The sequence below is a fragment of the Scleropages formosus genome, chromosome 24 (assembly GCF_900964775.1).
Source record: "Scleropages formosus chromosome 24, fSclFor1.1, whole genome shotgun sequence".
Classification (NCBI taxonomy): domain Eukaryota; kingdom Metazoa; phylum Chordata; class Actinopteri; order Osteoglossiformes; family Osteoglossidae; genus Scleropages; species Scleropages formosus.
Genome location: NC_041829.1, coordinates 10,116,714 through 10,136,953, shown reverse-complemented (window position 1 = coordinate 10,136,953; position 20,240 = coordinate 10,116,714). Strand labels below are relative to the sequence as shown.

The 20,240-nt window shown below is 46.7% G+C and overlaps 3 protein-coding genes across 3 annotated transcripts; 1 reads left to right on the top strand and 2 right to left on the bottom strand.

Moving 5' to 3' along the window:
* Positions 1-2,373: 2,373 nt before the first annotated feature.
* LOC108936417 (gamma-crystallin M2-like) lies at positions 2,374-3,899 on the bottom strand. Its single transcript, XM_018755758.2, has 3 exons — positions 3,637-3,899; positions 3,295-3,534; positions 2,374-2,665 (listed from the first exon to the last, which is right to left on the bottom strand). Exons 1-3 carry the CDS (start codon positions 3,649-3,651, stop codon positions 2,384-2,386), a joined length of 537 nt encoding a protein of 178 aa, XP_018611274.2. The 5' UTR covers positions 3,652-3,899; the 3' UTR covers positions 2,374-2,383.
* A 6,683-nt stretch (positions 3,900-10,582) lies between these two features.
* Positions 10,583-14,284, top strand: LOC108936402 (MRG/MORF4L-binding protein-like). The gene is made up of 5 exons (XM_029248829.1): positions 10,583-10,793; positions 12,022-12,143; positions 12,234-12,315; positions 12,588-12,662; positions 13,113-14,284. Exons 1-5 carry the CDS (start codon positions 10,658-10,660, stop codon positions 13,292-13,294), a joined length of 597 nt encoding a protein of 198 aa, XP_029104662.1. The 5' UTR covers positions 10,583-10,657; the 3' UTR covers positions 13,295-14,284.
* A 2,337-nt stretch (positions 14,285-16,621) lies between these two features.
* On the bottom strand, positions 16,622-18,256 carry LOC108936434 (DNA-binding protein inhibitor ID-1-like). Its single transcript, XM_018755781.1, has 2 exons — positions 17,787-18,256; positions 16,622-17,690 (listed from the first exon to the last, which is right to left on the bottom strand). Exons 1-2 carry the CDS (start codon positions 18,153-18,155, stop codon positions 17,622-17,624), a joined length of 438 nt encoding a protein of 145 aa, XP_018611297.1. The 5' UTR covers positions 18,156-18,256; the 3' UTR covers positions 16,622-17,621.
* Positions 18,257-20,240: the final 1,984 nt, after the last annotated feature.

Genomic DNA, 20,240 nt, shown 5'->3' with positions numbered 1-20,240 from the left:
TTTATCTGGAAAGTGGTCTGTTAATGTATTTCTTTCGAAAACATACAAAAATCTGTCTCATATTTCACTTGGGCAAAAGGAACGTTTGGGAATCTAAAATGCATTCTTTCCTATTGACACACTAATGCAGAAGACGTAAAGTAAGCATCAAAATCACACACACACACTTTCAGAACCGCTTGTCCCATATGGGGTGACGGGGAACCGGAGCCTAACCCGGTAACACAGGGCGCAAGGCCGGAGGGGACACACCCAGGACGGGACGCCAGTCCGTCGCAAGGCACCCCAAGCAGGATTCGAACCCCAGACCCACGGGAGAGGAGGACTGCGGTCCAACCCACTGCGCCACCGCACCCCCTCGCATCAAAATCACATTTCTGTGAAACTAGATCCAAAGCCCATAAGACTTTTGTACAGTACTGTATATTCACTCATGAATAGATAGGATGGGGTCGTTTATGACTTGTGTAAATTTCTGTTTATGTGGGACAACAGCTTACATGTAACTCGGAAACTGTCTGTACTCCCACTGTTAAAATTTCACCCTTTTCACAACTTCACGTTTCCACTTAATTTTAATTAATCGAAAAACTAAAACCTTACTTTTCATTTTAATTGTTAAAATAAATATATCTTATTAATCATTTATTAGATATTTAGCATAATTTGAGTTGTCACTGGGGGCATGGTGGCGCAGTGGGTTGGACCAGGTCCTGCTCTCGGGTGGGTCTGGAGTCCGAGTCCCTCTTGGGGTGCCTTGCGACAGACTGGTGTCCTGTCCTGGGTGTGTCTCCTGTCCTGGGTGTGTCCCCTCCCCCTCCAGCCTTACACCCTGTGTTGCCAGGTTAGGCTCTGGCTCCTTACGACTCCAAATGGGACAAGTGGTACAGACAATGTGTGTGTGAGTTGTCATTCACTAACAACAGACACTTGGTACTGCCTCAAACATTTCTCTCAGTCATTGGGTATTTGTGTTTATTATAGTTTTAGGCTAACAATTCAGAACAGCAAGAAACTTTTCAGTCACGTTCAGATGAATCTCTAGCCTGCTGTAGCAGCTCAGACAGGACAATATTGTAAAGCGGTTCTTTACTCTGATGCTGCCATGAAAGGGAGCTGCAGTCTTGATGTAATTTGCGATGCAGAAAGTAAAATTCAGATCTTATACCTTTAATTTTATGAAACAAAAAAGGAAGTCCGCTCACTGCGTGGAGTTTGCATATTCTCCTTATGTCTGTGTGGGTGTCCTCCGGGTGCTCCGCTTTCCTCTTACAGTGAATTGATAACTCTAAAATTCCCCATTGTGTGTGTGTGTATGTGTGTGTGTTTCACTGGTATGTACATGAGTGACTCTTTGTATGTAGCATATCTGGCATTGTAAGTCACCTTGGGTGAAAAGGTGTTCATTGGAATTGCTTTGGAGGAAAAATGTCTGCTAACTGAATAAACGTACATTTAAATTAATACAGAAGGTTAAACGAAAGTACAGCTTGTCCAGGAAATCAGTAACAAAACTGACATAAAAGGCATAGGAAGTTAGTCCTGCATGACTATGGAGAAAATTAATTCCAGCTGCTTGTATAGTACGGGGGTGCGGTGGCGAGGCAGGTCTGAGGTTCGAGTCCCGCCTGGGATGCCTTGTGATGGACTGGTGTCCCGTCCTGGGTGTGTCTCCTCCCCCTCCAGCCTTGCGCCCTGTGTTGCCGGGTTAAGTGCCGGCTCCTTGCGACCCTGCTTGGGACGAGCGGCTTCAGCCACTGTGTGTGCTTGCATATTTGATCTTATTTTTTCAGTCATAGCCCTAGGCACCCTTCTGAGCTCCCATGTGTTTCGACATGGTGTTATGGACCGTCTGTGAGACTGGCCTAAAGTGAGTTTGTTTTCCTCACATTTTCTAGCACAACCCCTTTAAAAGGAAAAGGGTTACAATATTTAGCAGGGGCGATGGTATAACTCAGCGTAAAAAGATCCAAAAAAAAGCCAAATCTGCCAGAGTTCATTCAACTTATGTTGGAAGGTTGAATACTAAATTTTTTAGTTGAGGAAAGTTAATTGCTTCAGTCAACCACAAACTGGCAGGTCTTAAGCTTATTTTACTTTACAGAACTTTTTAAATGATAGGTTTGTCTAAGCTTTTTATAGAAACCAAAAATATTCAATGGAAACCCGTTTTATGTAGCTTTTAGCGATTATAAACAAACTGGAAATGGGAGATGCCCACAGACATCCCATTACAATTTTGTTTGCAAGTTATTAATATCACAGGGTACATGGTTTGGTGTTTTCAGGATTTTTCAACCTCCATATGAATATATACACATACAATCAAAGAAATTACACTTTCATTGATTATTTTATTATTAATTTCTTAAATTTGTTCATTTTAATACCAAGAATCCATAATACGTCTCATGGACATGAACCTCATGCCACTTCCCCATCCCATGTTACTGAAGCTCCTGTACTCCCCAGGTCTGAAGTACATCATCCTTCCTCTATAGTGGGGCTGCTCATACATGAGCCAGTGGCCATCCATCACGTTGCAGGACATGCAGTTGGACATGCGGTAACGATCCATGATGTTGTCGCAGTCATCCATCATCTCATACATTTGACCTCCAAAGTTGTTCCTCTCGTAGATCCTCATTCTGTAGGATCCGCTGTACTGTGTAAGGCGCAATTCAACAAAACATCAATCATGCATCCAACTGCAATAACTCCTTGTCCTAAGCAGGGTCATGGTGATTTAGAGCAAACCCCAGAAGCACTGGGTGCAAGTCTGAGGGACGAGACACCCTAGACGGATTGCTGGTCCTTCGTAGGGTAGCCACTTACTAAGGCCAATTTAGCATCACCAATCGACCTGAACTGCATGTCTTTGGGCTGCGAGAGGAAACCAAAGCACCCGGAAGAAACCCACACAGACACTGATGCTGTTCTCCAGAGCAACTTACAGTGTTAAGCTATTTGAAATTATTTACCTAAACAGCTGAGCAATTTAGGGTAAATATCTTGCTCCAGGGCACTACAGCTGGAGATGCAATCTGAACCTGCAACATTAAGGTCCAAAGGCAGGAGTTCTAAGCACGACGCCACCTGCTGTCCTGCTAGCCATGTGCTTTGAGGCATCAGCGCCACCATGCCGCCCTCAACAAAATAGATCTTTCTAAAAGGTGTGACAAAAATATCAAAATCAAACAAAAAAAATTCAAATTATTCTCTTCTTACTTAATATGCGAACTGTTTCCATTACGCAAAACACGATTCCATATTCAGAACAATGCTGTACTTTACCATGGGGATCATTCGGCAGGATCTGAAGTAGCCGCTCATTCCCACGCTCATGCAGTCAGGGTAGTCGCCCCGTCTCAAAAAATACTGGTTCCCCATGTAACCGGCGTGATCGTAGACCATGAAGCAGCCACTGTGCACTCTGCACGAGTAACAACGGCTCATGTAGGAGGTGAGGTCAGAACAGTCGCTGCTGCAGTCATAGGAGCGACCGCCAAAGTTCCTCTCCTCGTAGAAGGTGATCTGGAATGGAAAGGTGAATTATGGTGATATCAGGAAAAGTTAAAAAATTACGCTTAGAAACTTTTGGCAAGAAAACGATTTTGTACGCGTAACTTGACTTACCCTGCCCATAGTCATGATGGTGGTTGTCCGTGCTCACACTGCCTGCTTTTACACATGCCACACTATCACTTTTATACCTGAACTGCTCCATAGAATTAGTTGTCTTTTTTGTGAAAACTCCTGAACCAGCAGTATGGCACAGTACCTCATTGGAAGGGACATGTGGAATGGAAAAGGTTATCATTCGACTTAGTGTTCAGTTTTGAAAAAGAAACATGTGTACACTGTTTGCTCACAATGTTTTCTTTGTTCACGGCGAGAAAAAAAACATACAATAGATTTCACACAAAACGAGGACCTCGGCCGTCTCTTGGAACAATTTTACGCATCGTTAAGTTTTAAAAAACCCAAAGCTGTCTTTTTTTCACAGTATATGGCGCCTCGTTACGTTTTTATTAGCTTTCATGAAAGTAATATTATGAAAGACTTCCGATTTTCAACCATTTCTGGCACACTCTTTGCAGGATGTTTTGTATTATTACATTTTTTAATAATTAAAAAAAAAAATCACAGTTAATGCATTATTTTATAGCTGTAAAATGGATAAAAGTAAATCACTGTATCAGACGGCCTCCAAAAAATTTAGACAAACTGAAAAATAATAATTGTGCCACATCTAAACACAACTGGGACAAGAGGTGTATTTTTAACACAGAATTGTTTGTAAGCCCACCCACTGCCACAATCAATAAAAGTTTAATAACACAGCTCAATCGATTTATTAATGGGTTTGATTTGTTGAAAATATTACCTTTTTAATTATTGTAGCTTTATGTATCTCATAGACTTCAGGGTTTCAGTGTTTTTTATACTGGAAATAACAGGACATTACATTATACAATCTGATTAAAATGAAAACAATAAATTTAAGTTGTGAACATGTGTGACTGTGCAGGAATGCCGGAAGGGGGAGTAATCAAGGAACTATCCTCACCAGCACATTATATCCTAATCACAACATGTTAAATCTGTTGCTTAGTAGGGCAAAAAGAGTCAACAAAGTAGATGACAGTAGAAAGTGACAGGTCCACTGAAAAAGTTTCCAAAACCTACACTGTCCACCCTGCACCAGCCTGCTCCAGCACCTCCAGCACCTCTACACGTGTAACTCTCATCTCACACGCACAATAAAGAGCACATGTGCAGCTTAACAGCTGTCTAAGCCTTGTTCTGTCCCTCACAGTCCTTACAGTGCTACTTTAAAATAGCTGAAAATAAAAAATACATCTCTACAACCTCCTATTCTGTGTGTTGTTCCGTTTCATACAGACGACACTGTCATGTTGCTTCTGCACATCCGGCAGCACAGGAAAAAGAAACAAGGGTGAGTTGAGGTGTAATGCAGGATAGGGTGGGGAGAACATACTAGCAGCATGATGGCACAGCAAGTAGTGGTGCTGTCTCACAATCCCTGGGTGGTGTGAGAGAACGTGGGTTCGATCCCTGCTCAGTCTGCATGGAGTTTGCTTGTTCTCCCTGTGGGCTTCCTCCCACAGTCCAAAGACATGCTGTTTAGGTTCCCCTGAATGTGTTCCACTCATGTATGGATGAGTGACCCATTGTAAGTACATTTATTCCTTTAACTGACACTTTTCACCAAAGCACCTTACAGGGGTAAGGCTACAATTATTTACCCATTTCTACAGCTGGGTAATTTTAGCCATTTAGGGTAAGTACCTTGCTCAAGGGTACTACAGCCAAAGGTGAGGTTCAAACCTATGACCTTCAGCTCCAAAGGCAGTAGCTCAAACCACTATGGTGTCAGCTGCCCCTAGTAGTGTCCTTAGTAGTAGTAAGTAGTGTATCTAGTAGTGTAAGTCACCTTGGTGAATAAGGTATTTGGGCTAGTAACACTGCATCTCTCCATCCATTTTCAGCATCTCTCTATCTATCTATCCATCCTGTGCTGCTGGGCTCTTTTGGTGAGGACTGGCATGTATACGACCATCACCAGATGAGATCCTCAATAAAGTGTGCAATTCTAAGAACTTCGAGCTGCTCGCTCTCTCCACAGTGGTGCCGTTGATGGTAAGTGGGGGTGGGTAGCATGAACCTTTCTGAAGTCGACAATGATCTACTTTGTTTTTCCTGTTTAGGGAAAGGTTATTGGTTTTGCTCCAGGTAGCCAGTTGATTCACTTCCTCTCCATATGTTGTTTCGTGATCGTTAGTGATGATATCCACCACTGTCGTGTCATCGGCAGACTTGATGAAGCGGTTGGAGGAATGTGTTGCAGTGCAGTCAAAGGGTCAGAAGTGTGAACAGGAGTGTGCTGAAAACACAGCCCTGTGGGGTTCCCGTGTTCAGTGTGGTGGTGCTGGAGGTGCGTCTGTTATTGCGTCCTCGGTGGACCAAGTGGAGAGTTACGTAAACTGAAGGGGGTCGAGTGTGATGGGGAGGTACCATGAAAGAGCCAGAAAGCATTTGAGGTACGGCTGCCAAATACCAGTGACAATGGAGCTCCTCAATAAAGCAGCATCACAGTCCATCGGGAGTATAGATGCTCGCTTACCATAGTAAAACAGGGACATCACAATAGAGAAAATGAGAGACAGGCTGATGGAAGAGGAACTGGACGTTAAGTGGACAACCCCCTCCATACGAACCGTACTGCTTTCCATGTCAGCTCCCATTGACCACGTGCGCAGTGGGCTTCCAGGAAGTTCTGTGCTCCATTAGCATCCTTAAGTGTTGACAGGGGTGTGTCCGCTGGGTCCCTCCATCTGATTACTGCTCATCCTCTTCTTCCTCTTCCTCCAACCTTTCTGCAGCATCCCTGACCCAGGTACTTACCCCGCAAAGTACCCAGCTTTCAAGGTTTACACTGCAGTAAGCAACTTTTTTCAAAGGAGCAAACAGCAAACTGAGACCTTCGATCAGCAAGGCTCTGAGTCTGGAACATGTTCAAAATGAGATCAAAAAGGGAAGAGGTAAAAAAAGAGTGTCCTCAAAAGGGACAAAAAAGATGAGAAAAAACTTGCATTGCCAATGAGGGGTAACCATCCATTACGGTAAGAGTTTCCTCACACTGCTATCGTTGTGACCTGATACACCAGCTCTCCCAGTCTCATCGTGACATGACCACGGAGCTCGTTTCGACCGCTGCGGCAAAAAGCACCCATCTCCCACGGGAAAAGGTAACGAGCGGTTGGACCGGGTGACAGGTGGGCCAGGTTCCCACTGTCCCACGATGCAGTTCCAGCAGAGCGTGGGTGGTCATCAGCAGGAGTCCCTGGAAGGGCTTGGCACTGAGGTTTGGCGCAGAGATGGAACGACATAAATCAGCTTCCGAGCCAGCGTTGGCATCTCCCTTTATTTCACTCTTGCGCAAGTGCTGAGCAGACCTAATTGATTGGTCCACGTTCACGCCACACCCTTTTTCACTAGTATTATTATCATCATTATTATCATTATTATTATTATTCATTATGCACCTCTGGACGGAGGAGGCTGCGCTGGGCTGGGGGGGGTGGCAATTTAAATAAGACAACACCAGGTCGCCTCCGCCGCCACCTCGGGAACGGGTTTCAAGTGCCAGTGGAAACACATGGGCCCACTGGCAGAAAATGACACCAGCGGACAAGTGCGCCAAAGGACGGAGGGTCAGTGCCCAGCTTCAGCACAGAGACCTGCTTGGGACACACAATGAGTGGATGACACCAGAGAGGCATTCACACACACATTATCTGAACCGCTTGTCCCATAAGGGGTCGCAGGGAACCGGAGCCTAACCCGGCAACACGGGGTGTAAGGCCGGAGGGGGAGGGGACGCACCCAGGACGGGACGCCAGTCTGTCGCAAGGCACCCCAAGCGGGACCCGAACCCCAGACCCACTGGAGAGCAGGACCCGGTCCAACCCACTGCGCCACCGCACCCCCCGAGAGGCATTCAGTCCTCAGAAAACGTAAATAATTGCGAAAAACAACAGTTTGCCTGAGCAACTGTAGTGTGATCTCAGGCAGCATGTGGAGGGGACACACACACACACACACACACAGTCACAGATGGTCTGTCCGGCCACTCATGTTTTCCTCCCCCCCGTGTCTGCGGGCAGTGCACAACAATGCCACACTCCCTTGTCACAAGTGGTGTCACCCATTTCCCCACACACCACTGTGAGCTGACTGCCCCACTCAGCGCTCCCACGGTGACCATCTCTCATCCACCTCCGCAGCCGTTGGCCTCTTTCCTAACGACTGTCTGACGACAGCTCTTTTTTGGCACATTAGCCAACGCGTTGACACTGCTAATCGCCTCTCCAGAGGTCAGCGCTTCTGCGGCCATTTAACCCCCCAGCGGAGCGAAGCCGGCAGAGATCTAATCTCAAATGTTTAACATCCAGAAGGGACCGCGCAGCGGAACGAAACGGACCGAAGGAGGCAACCTCAGCAGGCTGCACGTACGACAACTCACATTCCGGATGTTTCTCTAGGACGGAACAGCCAAGCGGGAGACACCAGGAAATACCACGGTCGCCTGCTTTCCTCCCGCTCAATCCTTCATTTCAGAAATCGCACACGCTGTGAAAATGTCACTGACCCTGTTGAGGCAGCCGCCGCCATTCCGACAAGCACCAGGGTTCGAATTAAACATAGTAACCTCAGCGGGACGCAGTAAGCCTGCACGCCATGCGGTTATTCCGGCAATTTCTATACAACAAAAAAGTGAGACTCGGCTCAACATTTGTCCCATTTGTGTTCGCCTATGTCCTGATATGGGTAGGAGGGCACACGACACATAGTAACAGCACACCACCAATGTCACTTTAGTCGTACACTAACCGTAACCCTAAGCCTAACACCTCAGTCTGAACCCTGAACTCCAGCAGTGGTCACACTGGCTGCCATATTTAAGACCATATCCAGGAACATGTTTGTGGTCTTCACACTTTAATTCCACCCCTGCTCTGTTGATTAGGAGACCAAGATCTATCTCTCGCTCCACGAGGTTTGACACCATCTAAGCTCACGCTCCCCCAGGCCCGGGTTCAACAGGGCTCATAAGCAGCATAATGGATGAGCAATAATGAAGAGGGACAATTACGGTAACCTGGATGCCCACAACTGCTTTTTTAAACAAGGAGAGAATTGCCGCTCGGAGACGAGACAGAGGAGCCGACCGTTAATGACGTATCATCGGAGCACTACGGGAACAAGACCGATTCGAACCCCATGAAAGAAAGACAAGTGTCAGAGGTTTGAAGGGCGGAGGGAGGATCACGGTTTGGAGAGTGGGCTTTGGCCTGCAAACACCAACACCGGCAACGTGGTGGTGTCTCACACACAAGCTGTGTGCCCATAGTCCTGTGCCCGTGCCCACAGCTCTTTGTCTGCTGTTGATGCTCTTTTCTTCACTCAGAGCTGTGCAGCACTTCAGGGAAAAGATATAAGATGTGAATAAATGTAATGTGTAACAAAGTAGGAGTACAGAGCAAAAATGCCTAAGTGTATTGCTCTTGACGGAGGTGTTCACTACGCAAAAACACGTCGTCTAATGTAAAATTGCTATAGGAACAGATCAACTACGGGATCATTACCCTGAGAGTACTTGGACAAAAGATTAACTGCATGGTTATTAGTTAAGCAGATCCCCAATCTCCTCACCAGGGGGCATGATGGTTATCTGCTCCCATTTAACTTCTAAGTGACATCCAGAGCATGTGATCTCAACACACACACCACAAACTCTTATGGTATCTGCACAGCCACTAGGACACCCCAGCAAGGAGCCATGTGCCAGCAACACACTGCTCCCCCAGTAACACCTCTTCACAGATGCCCTGACAGGTGCATCTCTCTTGGCTCCTCCTTGTGGCTGATGTTGGCATTACAGCTCATTATTAGTTTACTTAAGACACCTGTGACATCTCTTTCCATTATAACACACACACACACACACTTTCTGAACCGCTTGTCCCATACAGGGTCGCGGGGAACCGGAGCCTACCCGGCAACACAGGGCGTAAGGCCGGAGGGGGAGGGGACACACCCAGGATGGGACGCCAGTCCGCTGCAAGGCACCCCAAGCGGGACTCGAACCCCAGACCCACCAGAGAGCAGGACCCAGTCCAACCCACTGCGCCACCGCACCCCACATATAGATACATACTTACAAATATACACACACACTTTCTGAACCGCTTGTCCCATACGGGGTCGCGGGGAACCGGAGCCTAACCCGGCAACACAGGGCGTAAGGCCAGAGGGGGAGGGTAGACACCCAGGATGGGACGCCAGTCCGCCGCAAGGCACCCCAAGCGGGACTCGAACCCCCAGACCCGCTGGAGAGCAGGACCCGGTTCAATCCACTGCGCCCCCTAGTCCCATTATAATAATTACTATTATTACTAACCTGACTTCTCACTCCAATCATGGTTGCACTGTAAGAACACATTTAATATCACCTGTCAGAACTACTTATGCACTGTCCATCTCAACCTGCACACCCCACTGTATAAGCGCATAAATCAGTCTAAGTAGCTTAGTGTACAAACCTAATGGTGTAAGCGGCCTTGGAGAAAAGGCTCAGATGACTAGATAAATAATCTTGGTGTGTGTTACTTTAGCAATTCATTGTCAACACCTCAGTGTAAGCACTCCCTACCTGGAACTACATCCCCCAATATATGCGTGTAGTTTCACTGCGGAATACTAATACTGATACTAATACTAATACTGCTAATATTTTGGCTCCGCCATACCTGACACATTGTTACTCAGAGAATTTAATTCCAGAACTTAAAATCATGTTTTATTTTTTTTACGGTTATTTCCAGCCTCTCCTTCGTGTGAACACCTGTCAGCAGACTAAGGAGTTTATTCCTCAGTCCACCCAGCTCACCTGCGCAGGTACACAGTGGTCACTGCACTGGTGCCGTTGCTCTTTTCAACCACGGGGGGGCATCGTTTCCCCGCTCTCTCTCTCTCTCTCTCTCTCGCTCTCTCTCTCTCTCTCTCTGAACCTCCAGAGCCCACAAAGCAGCCCGCGTGACGGCGCTCGCGGTGCCCGCGCCGCGCAGCCATGGGCGAAGCCGAGGCGCTCGCAGCCGACGACAAGGCCGCGGACTCGGGGCCGAGTCCCGGCGACGAGCCGCTCGTGTGGAGCCAGGAGGTGGAGGTGTGCCTCTTCCACGCCATGCTGGGACACAAACCCGTGGGTAAGAGCGGAACGCGGCGACCTCTGCAGGCCCCCGAAAATTGAGCTACTTCACCAAGTTCGCAGCTGCGCCGCGCGCTACCGCTTCCGGCTGCCTCGCATTTCCGGTGAAAATCGTGTATAAAAATAATGAAGTGTTTTAGTGGGAATTGTGAAGAAATGCGAGGTTAACTGAGCTCCCTTTTGTCACTTTGCTCCGCGCTGCCTGCTCTCGTTATCTGGGCGATAGCTCTTCTGTGTTGTGTGTTTTTTTTTTTTTTTTTTTTTTTTTTTCTCCCAGGCTCGCGAGCTGCGGGTTCTCGCCTGAGCACGTGACCGTTCGTGCTGGATTTGTTCGGGGGGGGGAACAGCACAATGTCCGGTGGCCGTCGGCGCTGCGCGCGCTCAGTTTGCTGGAGAAGCTCAAGGACGCGACGCGGTTCTGTGTCCGCGCGAGGCCTGACGCTGCTCCCTCTCGTTATTGGAGATGAAATATTTTATAAACTGCGTGTTTTATTGTTACTGGAGCAGTTCAGCGTCACTGTGCACTTCACGGCGGTTTTTTCGCCGCTAAATTGTCTGCGCGGCTTCCCTCTCTCTCTGTCCCCCTTGTGTTTACTGTGCCATGATGTAAAGAGTTAAATAAAACGATTTTCAATAAAGTCGAGATTTCACGCTTTAAAAGTTTAAATTTCTACAGAGCCCTGTTAAACTGCTTCCCTCGAGAAGTGCATTTCCACGTCAGGTCAGGATCTCGTCTTTCACCCTCAGCCTGGTCCCGCCATGCTCAAAATACACAGAATGGCGAGACTACGTTAAAAGTTAATATTTTACTCTGCTCTGCTGTAAATAGTGTAACACCGAAGTGGCAGCAGCTGACACAGTGGTTGGGGAAGTGTCTCCCTGTTATCTAGAGGTCCTGGGTTCCAGTCCCACCTCAAATCTCTAGTACCCTCAGTTGAGGTGCTTTCCCTGAACTTGTGGAACAGTAAAAGTTCCCCAGCTGTGTCAACAGGTAAATCAGTGTAAGCTGCTGAGGAGAAAAGAGTGAACTAAATAAGTATTGATAATAATAGTGATGATGATATTGATCTGTCCAGTACAGCTATACAGCAATACAAACTGCAGCGTAGCATCTCACAACACGCTGCCTCAAAATAACAACAAACTACTTCTGTTGTTCGCTTGAAGGACACGTAACGGCTCTCCCTCCCTTGTTTTGTTGTCGATTGTACTTTTTTCCATTCTAGGAGTAAACCGGCACTTCCACATGATTTGCATTCGAGATAAATTCAGCCAGAATATCGGCCGACAGGTGTCCTCCAAAGTGATCTGGGACCACCTGAGCACCATGTACGACATGCAGGCCCTGGTACGTCTGGCTCTTCTCTGCATCCCTCATACATTTAAAAACATACATTTATTGATGAACATTTATAAACGTCTCTTGTTCTTACCGCAGGATGAGTCGGAAATTTTGCCCTTTCCAAACTCGGAGAAGAGCTTTGTTCTTCCAGAGGAAATCATTCAAGAAGTGAAGGAAGGTACCTCAGATCCTCTTCTTTGTTGCATGCAGAATGAAGTACAGAGTTGTGTACCAAGTTTACCAAGGTGCGTTATATTTATACTTGTTTGTCTTTATATCACTGAAAATATGCCATAGCTGGACATTTTTGAGAACGAGGCCACAGTAGTGTACTTTAGGGTACAGCAGCTTCATCGTCATGTCTTACCAGTACTCCACATCATGGCCCAAAATGTTCTTCCTGGTTGGGCAGTCCTCATGTTTTGAGTTTTGGTTGATGTGTCTTGACAGGTAAGCTGGATCTGGACCAGGAGTCCAAAGAGGATATCAAAGAAGAGCGAGACTCGCAGTCCACGTATGGAGAAGGTTCTTACCCTACGTTGCTGTTTCTACTCTTGCTACCTTTACGTGTCATGTATTCGTGGTGAAGCGAGTTCAGTGGCAGCATTGTGCCGTTTCGCGGCGTACAGCTAACTCAGAGTAAACAAAAGAACGTCAACAGCAGACGAAGATCTTTAGACGCAAACACAGGATTATAGACACACAGCTTGTATGTCTGACATCACCATGTTGCTGGTTCACATCCCTCCAGCAGCTCTTGTAGAAGTGACATTCAAATAGCAAATATATACCTAATCATAGCAGATAGTGTTGGACTCATTTATGGAGCTGTCAGGAGAGAAGTGGCTCTGAAAGAGATGGGTTTGAGACTCTTCTCGAAAGCTGGGACGGATTCAGCAGCTATGAGGGACAGAGGAAGTTTGACCACAATGTGTTTGACTGCTCTATAAACCCCCTCCCCACCCCAACCCTCAGGTAGCAATGCCCCCGCAAAGGTGACAGAGCGGTCTGGCAGCAAACACAAGGAGCGGGACGGAGACAGGAGTTCAACCGAGGGCCCGGTGGAGAAGAAGAAAAGGAGCCGCGCAGTCGACAAGGGCCACATCTCCAACGGCAACCCACCCAGCCCCGGCGGGACAAAGCGTCGTCGGACATAACCACACCTGAGGGAGGAGTGTTGGAAACAGCAGTTCTCTTCTCAGCCTGTTTCATTAGGACACCGATGGACTGGGAATGTTTTTCTTGGCAGCAGGGAATCATGTGAGGGAGAGTGTGTCTTTCAGAGATTAGCTCTTGCAGATGTCGGTATCTTTAACTGTAAATAAACAGGCTCCTTAGGTCAGCTGTCGTTCATCACCTGACATGATCACTCCCTTAACTGCAAGGGTTCGAGTGCCAGCTTCGTAGTACCGTTGTACCTCAAGGGTGTGTAGACCACAAAGCGTTTCCTTCGAAGGAGCTCGATCAGTAGCAGCAAACCGCAGAAAGTGTGCGACTCTGCTTGCTCTGTGACCTTTGGGCCGCTTTGAAAACTGTGTGAAGATGAATCTTTTTCTTGGCATGAAGAAATGCAGACTGTTCAGCTCTCATGGATAGTGTTGCCTGATGCCATTCTTCTCGAGAACCTCTCTCCTCCTGCTGTCTCCGAGCACGTGGCATTAGATGGAGATAGATGGAGATGTAGGTTATCCGCTGTTGTACGAGGAGATGTGCAGCCAAAGACTCATTTCTTGAAGTACAGCAATAAGTTTGGTTGGTCTTCAAGCTGCTCATAGCTGGAAGGAGCTGTTGGGTGTATTTTAGGTCCACAACTGCATGTTGGGGAAGTTCAGATGCCCGGAGAGGGAGATGGAAGATGTTCGTATTGATGTGCCTTCCCTTGACAATACCATGTCATTCCCAGTTAACAAGCAGATTGTTTCCTTTTTTCCTTTTGTTGTCTCCTCTTGCAGAGGGAATGTCACTACTGGAGGTCTTGCTAAGAGAAGAGTTCATGAACAATATTAGTCTGGAAGGGAATTTGCCAACGTGTCAAGTGTGTTTTTGTTAACTTTTATTGCGGTTGTATTTGGATTCTTCAGCGGTGAAGAAGTGTCTTGTTTCATACTTTATGGATGTTGCGTGTTTTGATTTTAACAGTGATTAAATTTTACATAACATTAGTCGTGTCTGATTATTCTCTTGAAATGTCTAATTCATTATTGTTCATAATTCCAAAGTTCTCCCCCTTAATTAGTCAGTAACATCTTAATAATACAGACGTCTCTCAATTTACAAAGGATTAAAAGCTTCATCGCAATAACCTATGCAGCATTTGTCATGTTCTCAGCACATCACACTTGATCGCTGTTTTGGTCTCCATGGTAACAGACCACCTCATCCTATACGAGACTTCGGCTGTGATCAACGTGACAGCGAGTTGAATCCACGCTCCTTTCCCAGAGTGCGTTTCTCGTAGGTTCCTCAAGGTGCTGAAATTTCGGAACGCAGGTAAAAGAAGAAAAACACTCGACAAATGAAGAAGCACACGGAAAATTCCTAGCTTTACTGTTTGTAACTTTAGTGTAGACACGGACCGTTAGAGAACCGCTAGGGGGCAGAATGGCATAAAAGGTTAATTTCCTGAAACACTACAGTTGTGTTGAGAGTACAAAATAGTATAACTGTGTTTAAAATGTTAAAGTGCGAGTATATTTAAAATAATTTAAATATAACTGGGAATATTAGTTTTACTGCTGTCTTATTTTTTTGGATTGTATGCATATTTAATTAAGGGAATTAACGAAGAAATATGTTGTAACGCTGTGTCGGCAAAACTAATTTGTGACGGCGTATTGCTGAAAAACGGGGGGTGCGGTGGCGCAGTGGGTTGGACCCCAGTCCTGCTCTCCGGTAGGTCTGGGGTTCGAGTCCCACTTGGGGTGCCTTGCGATGGACTGCCGTCCCGTCCTGGGTGTGTGTCCCCTCCCCCTCCAGCCTTACGTCCTGTGTTGCTGGGTAGGCTCCGGTTCCCCGCGACCCCGTATGGGACAAGCGGTTCTGAAAATGTGTGTGTGTGTGTGTGTGTGTGTGTGTGTGTGTGTGTTGCTGAAAAACAGATTGAACTAAAAAAACGTTAAATTCTAGTGGTTTCGCTGGAGAACAAAACAGTGCCGGTTCAGCTTGTGGAAAGGAACATTTTACAATATTTCTGCATCACTTCTCAAAATCCGAATTTGTGATGAGTCTATAAAAAGCGGAAAAACTTCTGAACTACCCTGTGCCTTCAGAGTTATAAAATTCTGTGATTAATTTAATATCCCACACGAACAGAGTAAATATGCGAAACAGAAGGGTTAGGGTGAGTATTCATGATATTGTGTAACTATTTATATGTACTAGTATGTACTTATAACAACCGTTATAGTCAAAAGGTCGGGTTATACTTGTTACATTTCAAATATTAAAATTTACTTTACCGTTATTTCTATTATTAGTAAATATACCATTTTTGACAAGTGTTTTCAGTCCAAGCAGCACGATGATTAAACTGTTTTCTGTAAGTTATGGTAATTTGCTGAAAGATTTATTTTATTTTATCTCCCGGTTACGCGGCGTTCCCCGCCCCCGCCCGCGGCCCCGATTCCTCGCCAGCGCGCCTTGCGCTAACACAGCTGCGGTGTGTGTGTGTGTGTGTGTGTGTGTGTGTGTGTGTGTGTGTGTGTGTGTGTGTCGCAGCATTGTGCCAAGGGCGGCGCGGGGCAGGCGGGCCCAGACTGAGCGGCGCCTGGACACACCTGGGGAAGTTCAGGTTAAATAGCCCCGAATTCCTGAGCGCACAGCTGATTGAAACATTAACAAACAGGGAGGCGCGCGCCAGGCCGCAGATGGCCCAGGAGCGCGGCCAACAGCCTTTGTGTGTGTGTGTGTGTGTGTGTGTGTGAGAGAGAGAGAGAGAGAGAGAGAGACACACGGATAAAAGGCAAACTGAAAATGCCTTTGCACGTGCGTGTGCAAATATAGATTGTTACAACACGACCTAGTATGTATAATCTGAAACATCATAGACATCTGTATATATAGCATTACACAATAGCCTGTATAGGAAACCTGTAACACTACAGGCGGTGTCATTTGTAACAGTATAGGGTAATGTATTGTATGACAATATGGCCCTTACTGTGTTTAAAAATATAATCTGTATATAATGTATAACAATATAGCTACTTGTACAGTGTAAACTGTACACAATGTATGTATATAACATAACCTACATATAGTGTGGAACAATGTAGGCCATATATAATGTGTAACAGTACTCATTGCTGGATACGTAATCTCGTGGCAGAAGCACTTAGTAACACGATATGTTCATGTATGAAAAAATTATGTGTTTTATCTTTTAGTTCCCAGCTCAGATTTATTCGCATACAGCAAACCGCTCAATACATTGTTTTCTCTCCAAGTACTGGTATCTCCGGGACGGAGCTGGAAACTGACCTCCAGGAAAGATGTGCTGAGGACACCAGGGTTACGAAACAGTAACTCTCCGGGGGTATTACACATCCCCCTTCCAACTGGAATACAATAAACTGACATTTACCTCATAATCGGTTTGGGCTGTTGGGGCACTCAGATATGTGTCAGGGGTCTCCTTCAGTGTTTCACAGGTCAGAGCCCACCCTCCTGCTTTGTATACATTTTTGTAATTATTCATAGAGCAAGTTTACTTATTCCTACTGAATTTAAATAGCTGTGTTCTAGCCCTCACCAGCCACAAATCCGGGTCTCGAACCATTACAAGATCTGCAGTACCTATGGTGCGATGATGTTCAAAAGCTTGGCTTGGGGCTCTGATCCTCTTCACAGGGGCCTAAAACAACATCTGTCATCTAACACACTGCTTCCCTTAACCCATGAAACAGAGGTGTGTGGCTTGGTCACGTGGTTCTGGGGAACTCAACTCAGAGTTCAATTTCAGCACCGCTTTTCTCTGTCAGGAAGAAACTCTCCTCCCCCCAATAAAATGGAGGGAAAAAAAATACAAACTGTCACCCTTTCTTCCCCAAAATATTTGTCTTATTTTAAGAAACATGGAAGGTACATTATAGACAAAACCAATATGACCAACATTCGATAGCATTGTAATATACAATACAATTGAAACTCAGCAATCTGAGAACTTGACATTTTTTGCAAAATGCATAAAATCTCTTCTACGTGTACAGTTAAGAAAATACAAAAATATACATGGAGAGCTAAAACACAACAGGGTTTTTCTCATAGAGTCCAACACCAGCGAGGTGACTGATGTGGTGAGTGTTTCTGCTGGAGAAAGTCCAGTTTGCTGTGGGCTCTAGTCCCTCCAGACCTGGTGGCAGTCAAACACCAGGGTTCAGGTCCTCTTAAGTCTCTAGCGGGTCTTGTACAAGTCCCTCCACCACTGCAGAATGCTTAGAAGGACCCACAGCCTGATTCAAGATGACCTTGTTTTGAGGGTCACCATCACTGCTCTTTTGCGATAATCTGGTCCTCCAGATAGCGGCACAGGATTCTGTCGTTGGAGCACCCATTCTGAGGAGAGAACGGAGGACGTCAGTTACTGTTATGCTTTGGGTTCAACGTACGACACATCAAGGCCATTTCACTGCAAGCGTGCATGATGCTTACCTCTACGGTGATGCTTGATAACTCCGTATTGAGAGCTGTAAGGGGGGAGCGGTTGAGGAGCCCACCGGTTGCGCCTTGCTGATGGCTCATGTCCGGCTCATCCAGCTCCACCTGGAGGTCCCAGATGTAGTCAATGACATGCTGCAGGATCTCCACCTTGCTCGCCTTCTTGTTTGTGGGCAGCGTGGGCACCAGCTCCTTGAGCTTGCTGTAGCAGCTGTTCATGTCTTGGAGGAAGACGCTCATCTGCTCATCCAGCAGCGGCATTTTGCACTTGGAGATGGTCATGCTTTGGTCTGAAAGGCACCGCATCACTTCTTCGGTTCCCACCTTGCTCTTCAGCGTGCAGGTAGATCCTACAACCTTCATCCTGGATTTTGGTGGAATAGATCTTCCAGGGAAGAACAGAAAGAAATGTGCGATGACTATTTCGAAGAGCGGGTTTCTCAGCACCTCCCGTTTTACTCCTATTGACAGTTTGCTTCGAGTCGCTGCTTGTGTCAGCTTTATGTTGCCAGGATTTGTGGGCGTGGCCGGCAGACGTTAGTGATGTCGTGCGGAGCCAATGGAAAGCCTGCGACTGCGCGGAGAAGGGCGGGTCCCTGTTCGGACTGCACCAATGAGCGCGCCGGGCTGCTTATCAACATTTACAATCCGTTAGCGATGGTGTTGCAAATGGAAGCAAATGTGTGTTTTTTTATGAGCGATTTGTGGGAACGCAGCTGTCCGTCGCGCGGGGACTCCGCAGGTGTGGAGATCGCCTCGAGCCGGAGGTTTAGGGCGGGCCGGGTTGGGGGTTGGGGGTTGCGCGGGGGGGGGGGGTCTATTGCAATTACTCTGGATGAATAGCTTTTAAATTGCAGCATTTAGATATAACGCGCCTGGCACATTTCACTGTCAGCGTGAAAGAGCAGCGGAACAAAAGTGAAAAGTTCGCATTAATTATTGTGTGTTACTCGTGTGTCTGAACAGAAATGTGCGACAGGACAATTTCAAATATTTCGTCACACAATAGAATATTTATTTATAAATAGCCTTTTAGTTTTTCTCCGTCCAGTTGACGTGTGTTTGGGACGAAACAGTCTAAATATGACACAAAAATGGCACATTTTGTTCTTACGATTTCAGCTGCTTGCTGAGCGATATTTTACTGTGTGGTTCGTGCGCTGGAATTGTTACGTGGCGAGTTACCCTGAGTGCGGCAGAATCCGCAGTGTGTGTGTGTGTGAGTGTGTGTCAGGGTTGTGTGAACTTCTCATGTCCGCAAGACTCCTGCGGGTCTTTATTCCTCAAACTAAATATTTTCACACTGGAGCGCCGTCTCGCGCTCCCTTGAAACGGCCTAGAGACACACGCGCGCGCGCGCGCGCACACACAGTGTTTCTCTATCGCTCACGTGCTCTCTCTGTGCGCTCCCCCCCCCCTTCCCAGATTGTCCAAACACGCCGGAGCAGACTGGCGGGCGCCAGGCCCGTGACGTCACCCATTCACGCGATCCCCCGGCGGCTGTCAGCCTGGCGCCGCGCGGGCGGTCGCCATGGACACCGCAGACGAGAGGCTCGCGCTCCCCATTCACCTGCGAGGCACCCGAGAGCCTGAGAACGGAGCGCGAGCCGGACGCAGGAATGACCCTCGCGTATATTTATCACCTTCAGAGACGGGATGAGATTAGAGCCGCGCGCACCTGCAACCGACCGTTCATTGTCGCCGAGATTGAGAGAAAGAGAAATAAATCTGGGTAACTCTCTCTCGCTCTCTCTATAGGATAGATAGATGGTCCCGCTCGGGTCGACTCCACACATTTTAAAAACATCAAAAACACACACTGGATCTATATGTAAGATATCTGAAATGGATGCACGTAATAGTTGATGACTGAATGTTTTGACTTAAGGGCACTGAAGTTTCAACTTTTCAAGTTGAGGACACAGAATTCATTTTTTTTTTTTTTTTTTTTTGCATATTGTGCAATTACAAAATGCAGTTCAGACATAAAAGATTTTTAAAGAATTTTTTAAGAGATTCAGATTTGAAATAATATGGAGTGAAAAATCTGTCTTCTGCTATAAAACCACTACCACTTGAAATCCATACCCATAACTTTGCTTAAGATGTAAACAAAAAAATGCAGAAAGTAATTTAACAGAAAATCATTAACCAAGCAACTGAACATATTCGGTAAATTTGTCCAAAGAAAGTAGAGGCTGCTGGTAATTTGGAAACCAATCTCATGTACTGAAAGTGTCCCGGATGTATGATGTACTTGGGAGGACAAATGCTTTAGGACAGCATGTGACAGAAAATCGAAAAAGGACATAGTTTTTACCATAATCTCACCCCCGTTGCCCCCCAGCACAGGACTGAGGGAGCTGGACCTGGTGGGCGTGGCCTGAGCACTGGGGGAGTACAGGGGGCGTGGTCAGATCTGTGAATGAGCCAAGGGGGTGTGGCCAG

Excerpts from the sequence above, each read along its gene's own strand:
- LOC108936417 (XM_018755758.2), bottom strand. Across the intron at positions 2,666-3,294 it reads CCTGCCGAATGATCCCCATG|TACAGCGGATCCTACAGAAT; the intron begins GTAAAGTACAGC and ends CGCCTTACACAG.
- LOC108936434 (XM_018755781.1), bottom strand. The coding sequence starts at position 18,155 with ATGAAGGTTGTAGGATCTACCTGCACGCTGAAGAGCAAGGTGGGAACC. Across the intron at positions 17,691-17,786 it reads TATCAAGCATCACCGTAGAG|AATGGGTGCTCCAACGACAG; the intron begins GTAAGCATCATG and ends TTCTCTCCTCAG.
- LOC108936402 (XM_029248829.1), top strand. The coding sequence starts at position 10,658 with ATGGGCGAAGCCGAGGCGCTCGCAGCCGACGACAAGGCCGCGGACTCG. Across the intron at positions 12,144-12,233 it reads TGTACGACATGCAGGCCCTG|GATGAGTCGGAAATTTTGCC; the intron begins GTACGTCTGGCT and ends TTCTTACCGCAG. Across the intron at positions 12,663-13,112 it reads GCAGTCCACGTATGGAGAAG|GTAGCAATGCCCCCGCAAAG; the intron begins GTTCTTACCCTA and ends CCCAACCCTCAG.